General features: G+C 36.6%; 1 protein-coding gene across 2 annotated transcripts in view; it reads right to left on the bottom strand.

Annotated features, from left to right (window-relative positions):
* Positions 1-440: 440 nt before the first annotated feature.
* cpne7 (copine VII) overlaps positions 441-18,801 on the bottom strand; it is a 52,175-nt gene continuing 33,814 nt past the window's right edge. For both annotated transcript variants that reach the window (XM_036130003.1, XM_036130002.1), the window contains 5 exons: positions 14,489-14,543; positions 10,636-10,687; positions 9,090-9,223; positions 6,653-6,889; positions 441-2,036 (listed from right to left, as the gene is read on the bottom strand). In XM_036130003.1, the coding sequence (XP_035985896.1) occupies positions 1,884-2,036; positions 6,653-6,889; positions 9,090-9,223; positions 10,636-10,687; positions 14,489-14,543 (631 nt within the window). In that variant the 3' untranslated portion in view covers positions 441-1,883. The remainder of the gene's footprint in view (positions 2,037-6,652; positions 6,890-9,089; positions 9,224-10,635; positions 10,688-14,488; positions 14,544-18,801) is intronic.

Genomic DNA, 18,801 nt, shown 5'->3' with positions numbered 1-18,801 from the left:
CTCATTTCTGGCCCACTGGTAGCACTGATGGACACACTCCTGTCCAGTGGTTGGGTTTAATGCCCCTAAAGTTAATTTACCAGAAGATGTATAGGATGTATTGAGAATCACAAGTTGATCCTGCCCAAAGAGGGGTATTTTTTCTTCTTTACATCGACTTTGCGTGTTAATTATAGATTTAATGACTGTTTGAAAAATAAAAAAAGAATTTGCAGCTAAATCCTGAACATTACATTATGCGATTCAACCTATATACCAGATAAGTACAGCTGAAGGTTATATACTTTTTCAAATGATGAGCTCAACAGAATAACACAATCAAGATTGTCTGTTTCTCCCTTTGGGTGAGAGTTAATTGGAAATTGAATTAATGGATTAGGAGAGCTAATTGCTCTTGGGGTACACTCATTTTATGGCAAGAAACACTAAAAGGAAATCGGTAACATTAATTTCAAATAATTTATTATCCTGATGTAAATGAACACAATCTTAACATGTGTTACAGCATTAACCAATAAATGGTTTTTGTGCTGTGCTTCAATTTAAGCTTCTCACAACTTGAATATTTCATTAAACATCTGGTAAAATTATGTTGCATATAAAAGCAGCAAAAAAAGGTCAATTGAGTGTCTCTGCAGAACAAAACTTACAGCAGATACATGAAAGTTTACTATCAGAATGGCTCACTAAAGGATGACAACGATACAATGGTTCGGAGATAACCTGCCGTGACGCATGATTTCCACTGCTTACTGTAGCCACTTGACAGCAAACCACAAACTGGTTTACTCTCTTCAGAAAGAAAAATAATAATCTAGCCCGGTTGTATTTTTTTTTAAGCTTTCAGCTCACAGTCTTGAAGGAAAATAGCACATAAAGAGCCAAAGCTATAGCACATACTGCAGATCTGTGAAGTCAGGTCACTCGCAGTTTCACACAGTGACACCTAAAATCTGCAAACATAAAATGTATCTGGATGTTGATACCATATTGATATTTACATATACCAGATTTGAAACGTTGTTTCGACTTTATGCAGCTTAACATGATTTTATCTTGTTTGCTCTTCTGTCTAGTGTTCAGAGGTGACCTCTCTCAGGATTTGGTGAAATATAAATAGATTGCACTGACCTAATCAGCACTGTCCATCTTTGCATTCACATGTTTTGTAACGCAGGTTCTGTTTTGTTGTCAGCGGCTGGTGCACATTCAGACAAAGCTTTTACCAATATATTACATCAAGAAGTACACATGAATAAAAAAAATTGACATTTACAGTGCATACTGATGTTATTTCCTGTACTGGGAATTGAATTTATGATGTATGCGTATATAGAAATGTCGTAATTCAAAAATAAGGCCAATTCTGCCACTAGACCCACTCTCAAGCCCACAGACAAATTATGAGTCTAACAATAAACTGCAGCATTTCTTACAATTCTTTTACCTTGATTAAAAATTGTTAAACAATCTAATTCTGATTGCATTTAAAATTATTTAAATATGTGTGAAAAGGGAAGGGACACCTTAAACTGATGTGAGGACAAAAAGGAAAAACAAGCCTCTGTCTGATTACTAAATCATCGTAAGGTCTTGACCCGCATGCATAAACATAATGAGGAGAAAACCAAACCCCTCAGGGCTTGAGTTGCTGAAAAAGCTGGATGGTCAGTTTGCACAGCTAGGAAAAAGTGCTCAACCCACACAGAGCACAGAAACATAACCCCAAATCTCTTGTATTTCAGTCTCTGTGTAAACATTTTATCTAAAATAAAGAAGTAACAACACATTAAGAAGCATGTTCTCTTCGGTTCTCATCTTCATGCATCTTCTTCCCCTCTTAGTGTGCGCTCCAAGGTGGGTTGCAGGTACAGAACAGCCAGTTACTCTGTTGGGGTGGTGGCCACTGGGCTGAGGATGGGGGTCAGCAACTCCCTCATTGAGCTCATTGGTGAAATGGCCTTATGGCTGAAATACTCAACTACTTGGCCGGGTACTTCTGCAAGAACACACTTAGCCAGAGCTGCAGGAGAAGCCTGCAACAGAGAGCAGAGAACAAAAAGAGTTGTCAAAAAAGCTGTGAAGCATTGTTTAATCTGTGAAACAAAACGCCTTCAGGTAAAACTCTGGGGGATGTTGGCAATGTCAAAAGCTTACTCCCCTCTTTAAGCTAATTAAAAAAGGTGAGTCAGTGTCTGACAGTGTTGGTACATAACTGCTGTGCGTTATTCTGGTAGAAGACCCACATGGCCTGATCCCAAAAGATATATATATATATATATATATATATATATATATATATATATATATATATATATATATATATATATATAGTGTCAAGCCGGTTTGTATTGTCACCACGTGTTACATAAATTTCTCTTTGGCTACTCCGGTTCACATTACATACATTACACATAATAAAGGCAAACTGATATAATAGCCTTTATTATATTGATGTTGTTCAGTAAGAATTAGTTTCGAGTTTTTGGAGTTCACGTGCAAAGTAGGTTTAGCTTGGCATCCGTTTTTTAATATTGTGGAAAGTTGCTCAAAGTGATGGCAGGCTTAACTGTAAAAAAAAGTGTCCGGTTGAATCTTACAAACACAACACGATGTTCATTTGTCAGGAACAAACTGGGCCAGCGCAAACTTTTAAATGTGACATCTATAAAGTTAATTCTGTAAAGAATAACGATAATCCTTTGAGGATATTACAATATCTACGTATGTTCAGTTGGGTCTTTTTTTTTTAGCTTTGTTTAATCTGTAAAATTTAATCATAAATTTAGCTCTAATAAATCTCTAGACAAAATGTATAAGATTTTTGTAGTTATAAACAAACGTTTAGTTTTGACAGTTTCATTTTTGTATTTTATGGGTTAAAAAAATACCTTTAATCAGAGTATCATTCCCATTTGGTTGTTACTGTGTTTTGTATGGAGCAAGTGGGGCTTCTATATAGCAGTAACTGTTTCAGCAACAGGTCAGAAAGTATTACAATGGAGATGAAAAAGGGAGGGAAATAGATTGGTTATGCGTGAAGTGAAAGGTTTTTAATTTAAAACATGTTGACATATCAGAATGCGTTAGAGCATGCACAGTGTCACAGTCAGGGCCGTGCTGTCTATAGTTCAACTGTGAAGCATATTTCTCGTGTATTAGGTTTCAAAAAAAAGATCTTCAGCGGAAATATACTGTCAATAGATTGTCATCATTGCATCAATGTCCTGAAAGAAGCCATACCTTCTAATTGAAGAGGATGTGTGTTATGTACAATTCCAGCTGAGCCCACAAAATCCTCGTACTTGGTGGGTGTAGGCAGATTTAGGTTTAAAGTCATATTTTAGATTTATCAACAAGTTGCTTCTGACTGAACATAATATTACCACTGTGGAATCTCCAAGTTAGATGGCAAGCTTGAATCCAACAGAAAATCTAAAGAGGGTGATGGCAAGGAGCTCTTCCTACCTGAATGGCTTGGAGCTCATCAGCAGACATAAATCACCAAAATACTAGTGGAAACATGCAAATATCTGGTTGTTAAATATAAGCAGGGTTTGATTATTGTAATGATGTTCCCAATTATGATAAATCTTTTTAGACATCCCATTTCATAATAAAAAAAATTGCAAAAAAAGGCTAAAATAACTTACTTTTTCAAAACTTGTTCACATTTTACATTATTTTACTATCTGTGACAGATGCCTGATTAATTTCTTATCAGAAATAAAGTTCTTAGTTGAATGAAAAATCTTCACAATTTTTTTTATCTGCCAGGTGATTGAATTATTTTTTTTACCTTAACTATACAATATAGAAACTATATTATTGTATTCTAGTGTATGTAAATGAGATGAAATGTATGTGAGATGAATGTTTGTGAGTAGGACTGTGGGACTACTTTAAGCAGAAACCCAAATAGGGATATATGAATTTAAATATGCTGTTGACAGTATTAGATTGAACTTAAAATAAATTCCCATTGAAAAGAACGGGAACAATAGATCAGCAGTTTAACTGATATCAGGGGCGTATAATCTTGAGATTGAAATGTCTAGACAGTCAAATGTAAGTACCAAATATCCAGGCTCCATTTGAGCCATACTTTCTCCTGGCAACAGCCTGAGTCAATCGTTAGAAATCTTGCTGCACCTCAGAGTCGGCTGTGTGTCACGTTACAACAGTGAGCTGTCTGCGTTTCTCTGGGCAGCCTTCTTTCTACAGTGTTAGGGCTCTTGCGATTTTGCAAAAAAATCTAAATTGCTATTTATTTCAACAATAATTGTGACCATGATTTAATTTTTACTTTTCTTCGCAATTTACCACAAGTAACAAAAATGCCCAGTGTTGCACAATTTAAAACAAGAAATTGAACTGTCGGATTATTAATCTGAATATTCTCATTCAAGAGAATAGCTTGTTGAGTTGGACATCAATCCTTCTTGAACTTAAAGTGCAACAAGCAAACAAGTCTATATACAAAGTTTGACTGGTACTTAATGCTATGGTGAGATTCCTAAAAGTTTCTGGTAAAAAGTATTGAATATATAAACTCTAAAACAAGTAATTAATTTACATTATTTCACTGCTGCAACTCTCTTCCCTTCCATGTCGAGGCAAACTTACTTTAAACACATTACCGACACCTAAAGGACATGTCTGATCCATTAATTATGTAGCCAAAAATTGCATACCGCTGCGATTTGGAAATTGTTTCTTTTGAAAATTGCGATTATATTGCAAATGTGATTATTTGTCCAGTGCTATCCAATGCGGCAAAAACGACTTGCTTACACATCCCTTTCCACACACATGTACATCAACCTAAGTATCCCATTACTTTGGTGATGCTGCTTTTTTGTACATATTGCATTTTTCAGTATTTTTAGATGTTGAAAAAATGTAATTTGCTGACTGAATTATCTTTTTTGTTTCCACTCTCCTATTTCTATTATCAAACTGAGCGAAATAGTTACACAAAGTAAAATGTGCGTGAGAAATTCACTTTAGAGCATTCAGTAAAAACTCTTCAGGATCAAATAACGGGAAAGTCCATATCCAACTCCTAAGGAATATGCTGGTGAAAATTCCAGGAAATGGAAAACTCAAAAGGGTTAAAAAAAATCCCATTGATAAGAGAGCCTAATAGACATGGGAAGTTGCATTGCATAACAGCACACTCATGGAACTGTAAAAACAGAACTTCTTCTGCTCTTGCTTTGAATAGAAAAAGCTTTTCAAATGAAAAGCAAAATGTCTTCCACCACTGAGCTGAAGTCCAGTTCTTTTATTTATTTATTTGGAGCTCCTGAAGAGACAACTTCATGTGTGCAAATACAAGGACTTCACAAGGTGTAATATTCAAATTAGCACTAAGAACCAGTAATGGAAGATGAAACATCTTAAAAGCGAAAGTGGCTTCTGTAACATCTTCCTTTCAAAATATGAAGCATGCATCAAAATATGGCATAATAACAAGGTAATATGTGGAAGACCTGCAACAACTCATTATCTAAATTAAAATATGTCATGACATTTTCTATTTACATTCTCTGCCAATCAAACAAACAGTAATATTAATACTGCCAGCCATTTAAAGCTGCATAGCCATGTTATTTAACTTTTTTATTTATTTATACGTCAGTAGCTCACTCTGGTTGCATGCAAGTTTTTATGAAAGCTTATCGCATCCTGCTGCCGCATTAGTTATTATTTTTGCCGTTTTAAGTTTTGTTTTTGCTCAATTTGTTAGCAAATAAAGCCCTTCACGCTTACAGAAGTACGTCACTGCGTGTAAGCAGCAGGGGATAAAAGAAGGAAGCAGCTAACAGCTATTAGCATCTCCTGGCAAAACAATGCAGAATGGTCTAAGATCCAGTAGAAAAAGAAGAAAAAAACACAAAAAAATTTACGATTCCTAGAAGGAACAGCTTGGTTTATTGCAGGGTCACCTCTTCTGTCTGTGATATCAAGGAAATATCAAAAGAAATCAGTAGAGATGTCAGGTATAGACGGATGGCCACCCAAAAATCAGATTCATCCTCGGGTACAATTTCCAGAGGCTTGAAGGTACCACGATTATCTGTTCAACAATTAAATACCAACATAATATATGAGATCCTGCTGTATTTCCGGATGCATACAGTTAAATAGGTGATAGCTAATCTACCACATATCAGCGTTGCAGAAGAAGCTAAAAAGAAGGCAGTAGTGATAGACAGAGTGATCCCAGGCAAAAGCAAAATCACGAAGGGTTGACATGAGAAACTCGACAAATATAAAGGGCTAAAAGAGAAAAAGAGAAGGTTTGGAGAGTCTAGGTCTTAGTGGTGGTGCTACAGCAGATTCCAGACTGAACCTCTGAGACCTCTGTCCAGAATAATGCAGTCCAAAGAACAGCTAAGACACTGTTTAGAACCCTCAAGCCCCTATGTAAAAATTGCTTTCCTAAAAAGTTGTAATCCACAAAGCACATTGTATTGAATGTGTTGCTAACAACCCAAGCTGACTGTTCATGTTTTTCAATTACAAAGGTTTGATCACATAGAAAATAAAGTTCAGATATGCAAAAGCCTCTGTGGCTCAGATGTCAAGCGGTCTGAAGGAAAACAGATTAGCACAGAACAAACGACAGATGGAGAAAAACACTGACCGTTTTGAAGTCTCGGAAGGGGACGAATTGCACAATGTCTCTGAGGACAGGCTCGCCCTTCGGTGACCGCAGGACACCATCGTCTCCATCCAGGATCTGCATGTCTGTGAAATCTGCATTGCCCACGCCAACAATGATGATGGAAAGAGGCTGGTAGGACGCTCGAACGATGGCTTCACGTGTGTCCGCCATGTCTGTGACCACGCCATCTGTGAGGATGAGCAGGATGTGGTATCTCTGCAAGACAGCAAGAAAGAAATTGTTTTAATGTGAAAATCTGCCTTACTGATCTCACCACTATTTGTTCTTGAGCAAGGACACGTCTCAGCATGTGAGGAGCACTTTGATGTTATTCTGAAGGATTTTATGGTCTTCACTCAGCCGCAGTTATCATAAAGTGGCTCTGCGCTACAAAACACATGGCCATTGGAAAATAATATGTAAAAACTCTGTAGATGAGCTAAAACATACCAAGAAAACAAATGTCTAAAGATGATTTCTGTCTTTTTGCTTTGGCTTCTTAGCAGACTGATGCCCCAGATCGGTAGTTTATCTAGCTTCTGGGGAAAAAATGTAAAAAAATAAAAATAAAAATCCATCACAAAACAAGGCTTTATTGAAAAGGGTGTATCTGGCTACGTCTTCTGTTTCTTAGTCAGGGCGGCGCTAGACATTTTCATCTTCAGGGGCTTAGCCCACAAAATATTTCATCCTTACGAGGGTGATCTGGTACAATCCAAAAGTAAGAAATTATTGAATCTGTTGATGTGGTTGCAAAACTAATTTAATATTTACCTTTACATATCTTAAAGTTTAATCAGCTGTTCGTTAATAATCGCCCTAGTATATACCAATAGTATATTAATATGTTCTCATTTGAATGATGAAATGGACAACCACTAATGTTAAAATACAGTCTTGGTGTCACACATTTTGCTCAAAGTACAGAACTGGGTCCTCCACTTATGTATTAAGATTTATTGCACAGTTAATAATTATTGACAACTCAATATTATTAGGGAAATAATTAGTTGCTGTAGAGGATGTAGGTAAGGAGTAGGCCTGAGTCTGGATGACTCATGCAGGAGAAGTTTATTACCATAGTTGCAGGACCCGGAGACACGAAAAACAAGACATTGTGTATAAAGAACTACAGAACTATATTAAAACTACTTATAGCCCAGGACTACACCAGGATTCAATTTGAACAGAAATAGGTCAAAACCAGTTAGAACCCATTACTAAACCATCCTGGTTTAGTAATGGGTTCTGGGCACAATTGTAACAAAACCAGCAATTAATTAAGTTAGCAGGACAAAAATGTCCTAAGTTTAACTTAAAAAAGGAATTACACAAACTATGAAGAACTATGAAGTGTGTTCTACTGTATGACATCAATTTGAACCCTGTCCCACAGACTGATGATCCCTAAGCACTGACTACTCCTAGGTTGGTGCTAGCAGGAGAACCGAACCAGCTGCTGCATACTGCAAACACCATTTAAATACTTTTGGCAAATAAACATTTTAGTATTAATTGCTTGATTTCTGTAAATTTGTATGCCCTTCTAAAACCTTATCTACTGCATGAAAAATGCATGGTATCTTTAACATGAGCTAACATCGACTGCATTCCAAGCAGTTCTGTGCCATATTGTATAACAGTGAAATTCAGGTAACAATACATTTCTGACATATTGTGCTTGTCTTTCAATAGCTTTGGTCATATCTATAACACATTTGACAGTTGATAATAATTTTTTTTACTCTAAAATTGTTCTACAGGATTTCAGATACAAATGGTGAAAATAACATTTGGAAGAGTTTTCTCAGAATGCAACAGATTTGTCTTTTGACATAAACCCTTACATAAAGTGATATACTGAGATAATACTGTCCTTTCTCGTCAGCATTTATCATTTTAAATGTGTGTTTTGGCAGTATTTATAAATGCACTGTGGTGTTTCTATTTTTGTGTTGTTATATTACATTACTAACTTAAGGAAGGTTATTTTTGCACTTATGGTGAATAAAGTATGTGTGAAATCAGTAGTGTTTGATATATTTGCATGACACTACAAATAACACTATGACTAATGTAAATTATACTTTCATTTTAAGTTGAATAACAGTTTGCTCCTTGGCTCCCCAAGTGAGCTTATATGTTTTTTAATGAAAAATGGTAAACTAAAACATAATCTCTACATAAATGCTAGAAAATAGAAATAAGACAACTCTTAGCACCAATTAGGTGCATTTCACAAATTACTAATCTAATACAGAAACTTATGAGATATGATAACAACTTTATAATGAATTCTTTTTTTCTTTTACACCATTTAGCCTTATTACAACAACACTGGGAACCAGAGGCTCCTCACTTTTGAATCTCAGTAGGAGGCATAAAAACAAACCCTATATGTCACTGGGCTACTCACCGAAGCATCTTTAATGTTGCCATCTCCTGCCGCAACCTTGGCTAACCTGTTAATAATTGGCGCAACGTTTGTTGGGCCATATAATTGGATCTTAGGAAGACAGTTCTGATATGCCTCGACAACTCCCTGGATCCCTGAAGAAGGGAGAGAAAACAGAAGAAAAGAAGCATAGTTACATTAACTTACATTTATTTATGTTTTGTATTTGATTATCTAAAAAAAAAATAGAAAACAGTGCCTTCCAAAACTATTTTGCCACATTTTGTCATGTTGCAATCATTAACCAGAATGTAAACTTTAATTCATTAGGATTTCATGTGAAAGACAAATACAAAGTAGTGGATAACTTTTGTGACATAGAAGGAAATAATAAATGGTTTTCCAACTCTTACAAAGGCAGAGCCCACTTCTGCTGCAATGGGGTACGTCTCTACCAGCTTTGAACATTCAAAGCCTAACAATTTTGTTTATACTTTTTTAAATAGATCAAGCTCAATCAGATTGGATGGAGAGCTTCTAAAATTTTGCTTTTACATAACAGTTTTATTTATACTGAGATTAAATTACCCACAAGTGTACTCAATTTACCAATTAAAGGGTAAATAAGTAATACTGACACCTAGTGTTACATATTGGAAAAACACATACACAACGCCATCCAGGAGAATAGCCATTGCTCAACGTTTGTTGCTGGTTTGAAACCCCACTGAATTTTTACTTCCACAGGATAGGTATATGATGTTGTATGCTGTTCTATTTCTGGTCTGCTTCTCTTATTTATTGTTAATCTTGATCTTTTAATTTTTTTAATCTCTCTTGAACGCTATAATGGAAAACAAAACTGTAACCCTTGTTCATTAACTGTTTGTTTGCTTGCTTATGTGTGTTCTTGGCTAGAGTGGCCAAAAGGAAATTTCACCACAGTAACACACGGTGACAATAAAGAATCTTTGAATATTTAATGGAGAGAAACGACTGTTTATAAGAAATGTTACTTCCATCATGGGTGACAAGTGAGATATTGGTTAATTCTGCAGTAAATGTCTTACTTATTGGTCCTTTAAGTGTCTTATTCAGGAGGATCAATTCCTAAGCCCTTAGGGGTTTAGGAGCACTTTCCAACTAAAATTACACACGTGATATAAATCAGGTAGAGCTCCACCGCTATAAAGTGTAAATGCAAACTTTTGATACATTAACACTATTAAAGTTATAGCAGTAACAATTTAAGATTTACATTTGTGCTGATATATCACATAAGGTTGCAATGAAATATGTTGAAGTTTAAGGTTGCAATTTGTAAATGTTCAATGGTTATGAATATTGTTCTGTCTAGTATTTGTTTTAAACAATTATAAAATGTAAGCTAAATCCAACAAATCTGAAAAAAAGAAGAAAAGAAAACCTTTAATAGAAACACTATAATGTGCAGGTTTGCTGAATAAATTAAGTGGGAGATATCTAAAGCAACTTATTCCAGATTTTTGGTTTCGCCTCTGAAAACAAACTGCTTTGTGGGAACAGAGAGTGGAGAACTCCTCCTTACCTTCGCATTCATCATCCTCTGGGTTGAAATTGATGGCGAAATCGTGGGACACCTGCAAATGAAGATAGGGAAAGTTTATTCCCAAGCCTTGTAGGAATTATGCAAGTTTACTACTGTAACAGCTTTCTTTTTGCCATTTTTATAGGAAAACAAAAGATACGTCAAATAATCCAACATTTAAAAAAGGGGCTGAACATCCAAGATCTGTGTGTGTCTGATCTCGAAGAAGTATAGATCAGTCTTTCACTTTGACTCACATAATGACATGATGATCTAATGATGATCTAATTTAATTGTTATTGTTATTGACTACCGAAGTGCTCTCTGGCACAGTCCATCTGACTGCTGCTTTTGGGTGAAGGTATGTGAAGACCTATCAACATGTCTAGAGTACACAGTGCCAGTCTGTCCCTCTCTTTGCCTTCTTGGTGACATCACAAAAGTGAATTTGGAAATTAGGAGATGAAACATCCCTTTTGAATTTCTAAGCATTGTAAAAAACCTATAAATCCCGGAAGAACAAAAAAGCATATTAATGTTCCCAATGGGCCTAATCTTATGCTAATAAAATCCAACAGGCCGCTAAGTAACATTTTCCTATTTGTTCTTTATTTTCTTCTATGTGGTTCTGTATCTAGAGCATTGTATTTATTCCTCTGCTTATATTCGTTTGTAACATTAATTGCCTAGCAAAATATTTCTTAACTGCTGAACTTTATATAAATGCTTGCATGAGAAGAACTCCTTGACAAAGGTCACTTTTAGAAGAGAGCTTTGACCAGTAGGCTGTAATTATAAAAGATTTTATGTTTGTTTCTATTTTCAACACTTTATTGTGAGAGCTACTTGACATTGTTCTGCAAAATGTTTGTGATCATGCTTCTTGTCTCTCTGTCTGTCTCTGTCTCTCCTTCTCTGTCTCTGTCACTGTCTGTCTGTCTCTCTCTCTCACCCTCTCTCTCTCTCTCTCTATTAAACCCGACAAACAACAATCGAAATCACGGATTTCGTGAGAACAAAACATGCTGGCGAAATATCCTGCACACAGCAAAACGCCTAATGGCTCTACTGTGAAAAAAAAACTGTGGGGTCTCACACACCCCAGCCATAACCCCGATTTTAATGCACTTTAGACATACACAGCTGTATTAATCGTAACACTTCACATTGCTACAGACACATGTGCAAACACGGTGGGGGTGCTGCTGGTCTCTGAGGTACAACGTACTCCTCTTTTGCTCCAGCGTAGTGGAGTAGTGGCTGTAGGCTGCAGCCTTGATGAGGTGTTGTTTGCACTTCTATTCATGCCACATCCAGGAGTGTAGAGCTCTCATGAGTTGGCCTGTGGCTCCTGGGAATGTGGGAACTCGTCTACTTGTTCTACAAATTTAAGTAGTGTTTCTTTCTCTCTTTTTTTCAGCTGTCCAACAGTATTATTGTTTTGGCCTGAGCACTAAGCAGTAGAAGTTAAAACAAACAAAATAAGCAGTAAAAATATTTGATAATGGATCTCCATGCGGTTTGGATTTCTGCAAACTGTTTCTTCTAATATTTCTGGTCTTAATGCCAGACAACACAACTACATATCTAGGATGTGGTTTGATTTCACTGAAGAAATAGTACCAGTTATTTCCATTTTTTTGGTTGACATCCAAATTTCACTTAGTTTCTGTTTATCAGTTAGTGTTTTAGCTGGCAACTCCCCACCGTGTCTTTTCTGGAAGCACTGACTGTCTGCCAGATCCCTGACAATTGATTCTTGTCCAGCTGGCTCTTATTTAAAGGATTTTGAAGATGACTTTTGAAAACTAAGCAACTGTGAAGAAATTTAATAGAATGACAACTTGGCTTCTGCGAAGGATGTAGATTTAGTTTTCATCCGTCTTGAAAGCATGTTTTGTGTCTGACCTTCTAAGATGACAGCAGGAAACAGTAGCCAGCAGTGCAATCGTTTCCTTTCTTGCTTTAAGATGAATTGTGCTCTTGATAAATCAAACAAACATTAAAAAGTACTTTACTGTTTAATTTAGTCCGTTTAAATGCACAGTGTGCAAAAACACTTAAAAGAAATGTGCTATTGCATCACAGCACAGTTTAAACTGCTTGTATTCAAATACTTTAACCAAGGATCATGAAACACCTGTCGTGTTTGTGTTGCCATAGTCACCAAATGATTTGCATGAGTATGTACACAACAGTTTGCAATCAGCAGATGGATCCAACTGCAGTCAGAAAAAACGCAAAACTCACCAATCTGCATTCAGTACAGTCTAGTCGTAAATAGCATGACACATGAAGCAGTGAAAGACACCAAAATCAGTATTAGTTCACTTGCCTGAAAACAGACCTTCTTTATTATTGGATAAAGAATACTATGACCTTTTATATATAATAGTACTTTTATTGCAATAAAACCTGAGAATATCCTTTAAATAACATGTGGTCAAGTGTTTGTGTGTGTGTGTGTGTGTGTGTGTGTGTGTGTGTGTGTGTGTGTGTGTGTGTGTGTGTGTGTGTGTGTGTGTGTGTGTGTGTGTGTGTGTGTGTGTGTGGTTGTTGAAAATTGTAAGAGTCTGACTCAACACTAACATTACACAAAGGCAGCAATAATTAGGTGATTTTCCATAAGAATGGATTCAGAGGAACACAGATACACAAAAGCAGCTGCAGTGCAGCTAGCTATTACAGGAAGTTAGAAAAGTTTATCAGGAGCGACTGCTTGAAACGTTTTGGGATTGTTTATGATTCATTTATTGATTTTCTCAAACAGGAAATCATTTAAGTTGAGAATCCTATTGAATATTTTTTATTTATTTTTTGGTGTAGCTGAGGATGTTGCGTTAATATTGCAATTAGTGGCCAACAATGTGTGAGAGACTGCAAGAGTTGATGAGATGAGCTCAAAAATTAATGTAACCCCTTTCCTGTTACTGATATATCCATAGGAACTATGATCTGCTCATATTAATATTGTGGAACATTACAGATTCTCCCCACAGAGCCGTCTTCCAGCACATGTGGCGGTGGCACACATGAAGCATAATTAAGAACGTCACAGCGGTTTGAGCCCATATCCATCAAACCTGCACACTTAATGCAAAAAAGCTTGTAGCTTCCAAGTTCAGAGAGCAGTTCATGATTAGTATAATGACTTAATTAACATTCAACAGCACCAGCAACCTCAATGTGTCAACAGCACACAGTTTGACAAATGTGACTCCTACAAGGCACTGACTGTCATGGTAAATTCAGAATCTCAGTCTGCATTTGCTGTGCTGCAAATATTTGCATGATTGAAATGATAATTATTAGTGCTACACATCACATTACAATATTACATTAAACATAGGCCGGTCTTGTTTGATATGTTATCTGAGGAGTGTTTCATCTGTGGGTGTCTGCGGGTGCACACACTCATGCACAGTTATCCCTCACCGTTTAGATTTCTCCCAGGGCACTAAGAGGAGCCGCAAACACCTTTCAGTTCTTAAGGGGCAATTTCTTTAAACAAACACTAACACTTGTGAATTCTTATGTAAATTGTGTATCAACAACCTGCGACTTCAGTTTTTTTTAACATAATCTTTTCTCAGGACAGTTTGATATTTTAACACAAGGGTCTCATGAATAAAATACCCTCAGTAATTAGTTTGAAATGTGAAATTTTGATGAAATGACAACTTGTGACATGGAGTAGGTCATGGAAGTCACCTTGGTGAGTGTATAGTTCCAGGGTACAGGAAATTAGCAAACCTCAAAATGAGCACAGAATATTCATCCATTATGCAAACACTTGGGACGTAGGGCTTTATTAGGTGGTCGTAAAAACAAAGATTTTACCAGACTTACTCACCTCATAATTTGGAGGAATTCTGGCACCAAAACCCAAAGCTGAAAACCGCTTGTCACTAAAAACGAAAAGCAAAATTCTTAATTAATTGAAGCACAAATTACTACTACTACTACAGTTGTTTTCACAGAAATCAGTGGAAAACATTGTTGTATCCATCTGTTCTCTCTTCCAAAGGCACACCCAATGCTTGTTTGCATTTCATAACACGATAAAAGCTTGAATCACAGTTTGGAATCGGTCCCATGGTCCCAGCAGCCAACGTTTGCACCTGTTCAAAGAGCTTCTCTCGGTCTTTCATCTCCTTGTATTTCATTGCACCATTTGCATGAGCTGATATAACTGCGAGGGACTGCTGTGCTGGAGTGAGCGGCCCCAGTCAAAGGCCAGGGTATACAGTTGTGTATAAATAACAATACAAATTCAATCTCTGGGCTGACTCTCTCATTGCAAGATAGTGCACCATATCTCCAGTCTATTGAATTGCGTGCCTGAAATGTGATCACAACATTCTCTGTGCTTTTGAATATTCCTATTATGAATAGAAAAAAAATATGTTCATTGTCTGTTTACTGTTTTCTGATAAAGTACAACAATAAAAACACCACTGGAGCACTTTCTACATGGTACTGTTAGTAGTGGGACAATAACAAGCAACTACTGGCACAACGCTGTTGACAGCTTGTGTTTAAACTCTCTCAAAAGTCACTAACATGATGGTTTAATAACATACATGCCAATATTACTCATTCTGTTTATTAAAAAAATAACATGAATCATAATATTCACCACAAAAGACAACTTTCCTTCTAAAGGGCTAAAAGCAAATTGTTTTATACATTTTTTAAATCATTTTCTGCCTTTGTTCTGTACATCCTGCATGACAATTTCTATCATACCTGTTTTACAAAGTGTATTTCTACCTATATATTCAATTATTATGGTGAGTGTCAGGATAAAATCAGAGTGTAGCATTGTCAAAAAAAATAAAATAAATTGTGTGGTAACCTGTCACCACATCCTGAGAGTTTGAAAAAGTTATAGTATCACCATAAAACAATTGCGATGTCTGTGGAATCAGCTTGTGAAGACCAAATAACAGCCACACTGCGTATATATACATATATTTATATATATATATATATATATATATATATATATATATATATATATATATATATATATATATATATATATATATGATCTTGACTAAAACACACTTCAACTTTATCTTTTCTACTTTAGAGTGATCATATAAAAAGATGCAGGATTTGGGTGCGCTTATGGCGCAGCGGGTAGCGCGACCCATATATGGAGGCCTTTAGTCCTCGACACGGTTGACCCAGGTTTGAAGCCGACCTGCGGTCATTTGCCACATGTCTCTCCCCCTCTTCCACTCCCTTCCTTTCAGCCTACTGTCATAAAAAGCAAGCCACTAGAGCTGCAAAAAAATCCCTAAAAAAGAAAAAAAAAAAAAAGATGCAGGATTTGATATCGTTTTTTCCTTCTGAAGTCAAATTAAAAAAACAACCAAGTTGAGGAGAATTGTGACAAGAAGTCAGAATTTTATCCAAAATCTGCTTGTCTCGTTCTGCATTAAATATAGCTCCTTCGAAGTCAGAGTTATTTATGGAATATCAATGCAAAGAATAACCAAACAGAATGATGAGCTTGGTGCCTCCTGTTGCTGGCAGTCATAATAATGATAACTATTTAAAATAAATAATAACATTTAAACTAAACAATAACATTAGTAGAGCTGTTCAGGGTGTACCCAAATTCACCCATTGGCCACAAGAGATAGGCACTAGCACCCCCCCAAAGCTGACTTTGTCTGCTGTCAGCTCCTCCCTGACCCCCTTCTGAGTCCAGGAAGGAGCTCTATGGTCAGAGCTAGAGCAAGATTCATCTCTAAACAGCTGGAGTTACCTCCATCAACTTCTTACAACAACCGGTTGAGCTAAAATATTGCAAACCAAGAAAGCCCCAAAGTAATTTAGCTAATACAAAATAATTGTGCTGCGATTACACCAGCCCCCCTGCAAACCTACAAGGATAAGCAGGTATGGATGGATGGATGGATGGATGGATGGATGGATGGATGGATGGATGAGGTACAAAACCCAAATAAGGAAAGGAGATAAAATCCCTCTTGCCACAAGTTATGGATATACACACAAGCTGCTCCCACTGTTCCCAGAATGACCACACATCCCCGATTAATAAGGACAGTCCCCATTTTGGACAATCTGCCCCCTTTTAAAATGTACTCAGATATGCCACCGATTTCACTATTTTATGAATGAGAACTAGGCCTAAATGTTGAGCAACAACAGCTGTAATGGAAGCTGGTCGCGCTGCTGTTAGTGTTGCAGACCGACTGAGTAGGAAGAAAAGGAGAGTGTTCTGTCTGGCACTGCGTCTCGCCCCCCATGGCTTGTTTTCCATGGTGGATTGAAGGATTTTGCCATCTTTGCAGTCTTTACAACTTTGTTTACAAGCATGCCACAATGTTTATATTTATATTTGTATATCTTCCTCCTAGTTTGCACGGTTTGGTCAATTTGCATGTGATCTGGATATTCATGAAAGCACACACGCAAAAAAATGGCACCTGCTGTTCTGCTCATTTAACACTTGCAAATTGCTTTGCACCTAGTATGAAGATCAAATTTGTACACACTAATTAGGTGTTTTAATATGTGCAAACTTTTTGAAGATCAGGCCCATAGGCAATTCTAGATCTTGATTTGTTTTATCTTTGCATGACTTTGATAATGTAAATGAAACAAGAATCCATGTTTTTAAGACTATTCATTTCATTTTCAGAATTTTTAATTTAGCTTTCTTGTTTATAACGCAGCTTCAAACCAATGAATCAATTGAGTAAATATTGGATGTTTTTTTAGCCATGTTTTCTCATAATATCCTATTTTTTCAGCCTCAAACACAAAAAAATGTCTTTATGAAGTACTTTAGAAAATTAAATCGTTTAGTTAGTTTCTATAGCAAAATTAACAAGCAAATTCATGTCACTGAAGTTAAAGGACAGAGGTGACAACATTTGTTCTTGTTTTAGGGGAGTTTATTGATTAGTGAGAAGGAAGGAAGGAAGGAAGGAAGGAAGGAAGGAAGGAAGGAAGGAAGGAAGGAAGGAAGGAAGGAAGGAAGGAAGGAAGGAAGGAAGGAAGGAAGGAAGGAAGGAAGGAAGGAAGGAAGGAAGGAAGGAAGGAAGGAAGGAAGGAAGGAAGGAAGGAAGGAAGGAAGGTGCTTACAGTGGGAATCAAATGTTAGTAAGCACATGACTTGAACAATTAAGGTCCTCCCACCTAGAAGTTACCTTGGCAAAAAAAATCATGGATGCCGGTAGGAACAGAGGAAATCTAAAATAATCTCAGTGAAGTATTTGTATACGAGCATGTCTCAATCCTGTTCAGATGTCTGATCTGATAAAGATTAATGTAGGATCCAAACGGCATCAATAAATGCAGTGAAGATCAAGTGTGCAGGCTTCGCTCTATCCATACTGCAAAACTTTTCAGCCCTTCACATTCAGCTACTGATTTGTGTGCGACAAAAATGTTTTCCTCCTGAGACAAATGAGGACAAAGCACTGAATTGATTTGTTTTCCAGTCAAATTAGAATGTAATTAAGACTGGACTGACTGAACCTAACAGCACAGAGCTGGATTTTCTCTAAGAACCACCATATGTGCAGAAATTTACCTGCAGGGAGTGGATTCTGTGTGAAAAAGGGGTTTTAAAGAGGGCTAAGGAGGATAAGCTGGAGGGCTGCACAACATATTGAAAATCGCAAAATCATTGTGTGCCGTGTTAATATTACACAGTACTGTTGAGACTGCAAAATCTGTTGACAATTATATTACACAAAATCATTCTTTGTACACTAATAATATATTCAGCCTGTTGGACGAAGCTTCACAAACCTGACACATTTGACAGTGCTTCAGATGCTAAAGGTCACAGAAAGTGACAGAAGCATTGTATCGACTAATGCACGAGGAATGTGTGAGTTTATTGCAAATTATATCATAATTTCAATAAGCAACAATAATAAAGAAAATTAAATGACTTCCTAATAACACGCTGCCCTAATGATCGGGGAGAGAGGATGTGTGTGACTGAGGTAAAGATAATTGGGTTAGAGTAGTACTGTGGTACTTCAGATTCAAGACCAGTCTTGAGACAAAAAGCAACTGCAACTTTCTCCATTTGAATGCAAACAATAAAGTTTTTGGCTTTTAAAGCTTTAAAGCAGCCAGATGTGCCAGTACGTGCTGAGGATGAGAGGGTTA

The sequence above is a fragment of the Fundulus heteroclitus genome, unplaced genomic scaffold (genome assembly GCF_011125445.2).
Source record: "Fundulus heteroclitus isolate FHET01 unplaced genomic scaffold, MU-UCD_Fhet_4.1 scaffold_277, whole genome shotgun sequence".
Taxonomy (NCBI): domain Eukaryota; kingdom Metazoa; phylum Chordata; class Actinopteri; order Cyprinodontiformes; family Fundulidae; genus Fundulus; species Fundulus heteroclitus.
This window is presented reverse-complemented; position numbering and strand designations above follow the sequence as displayed.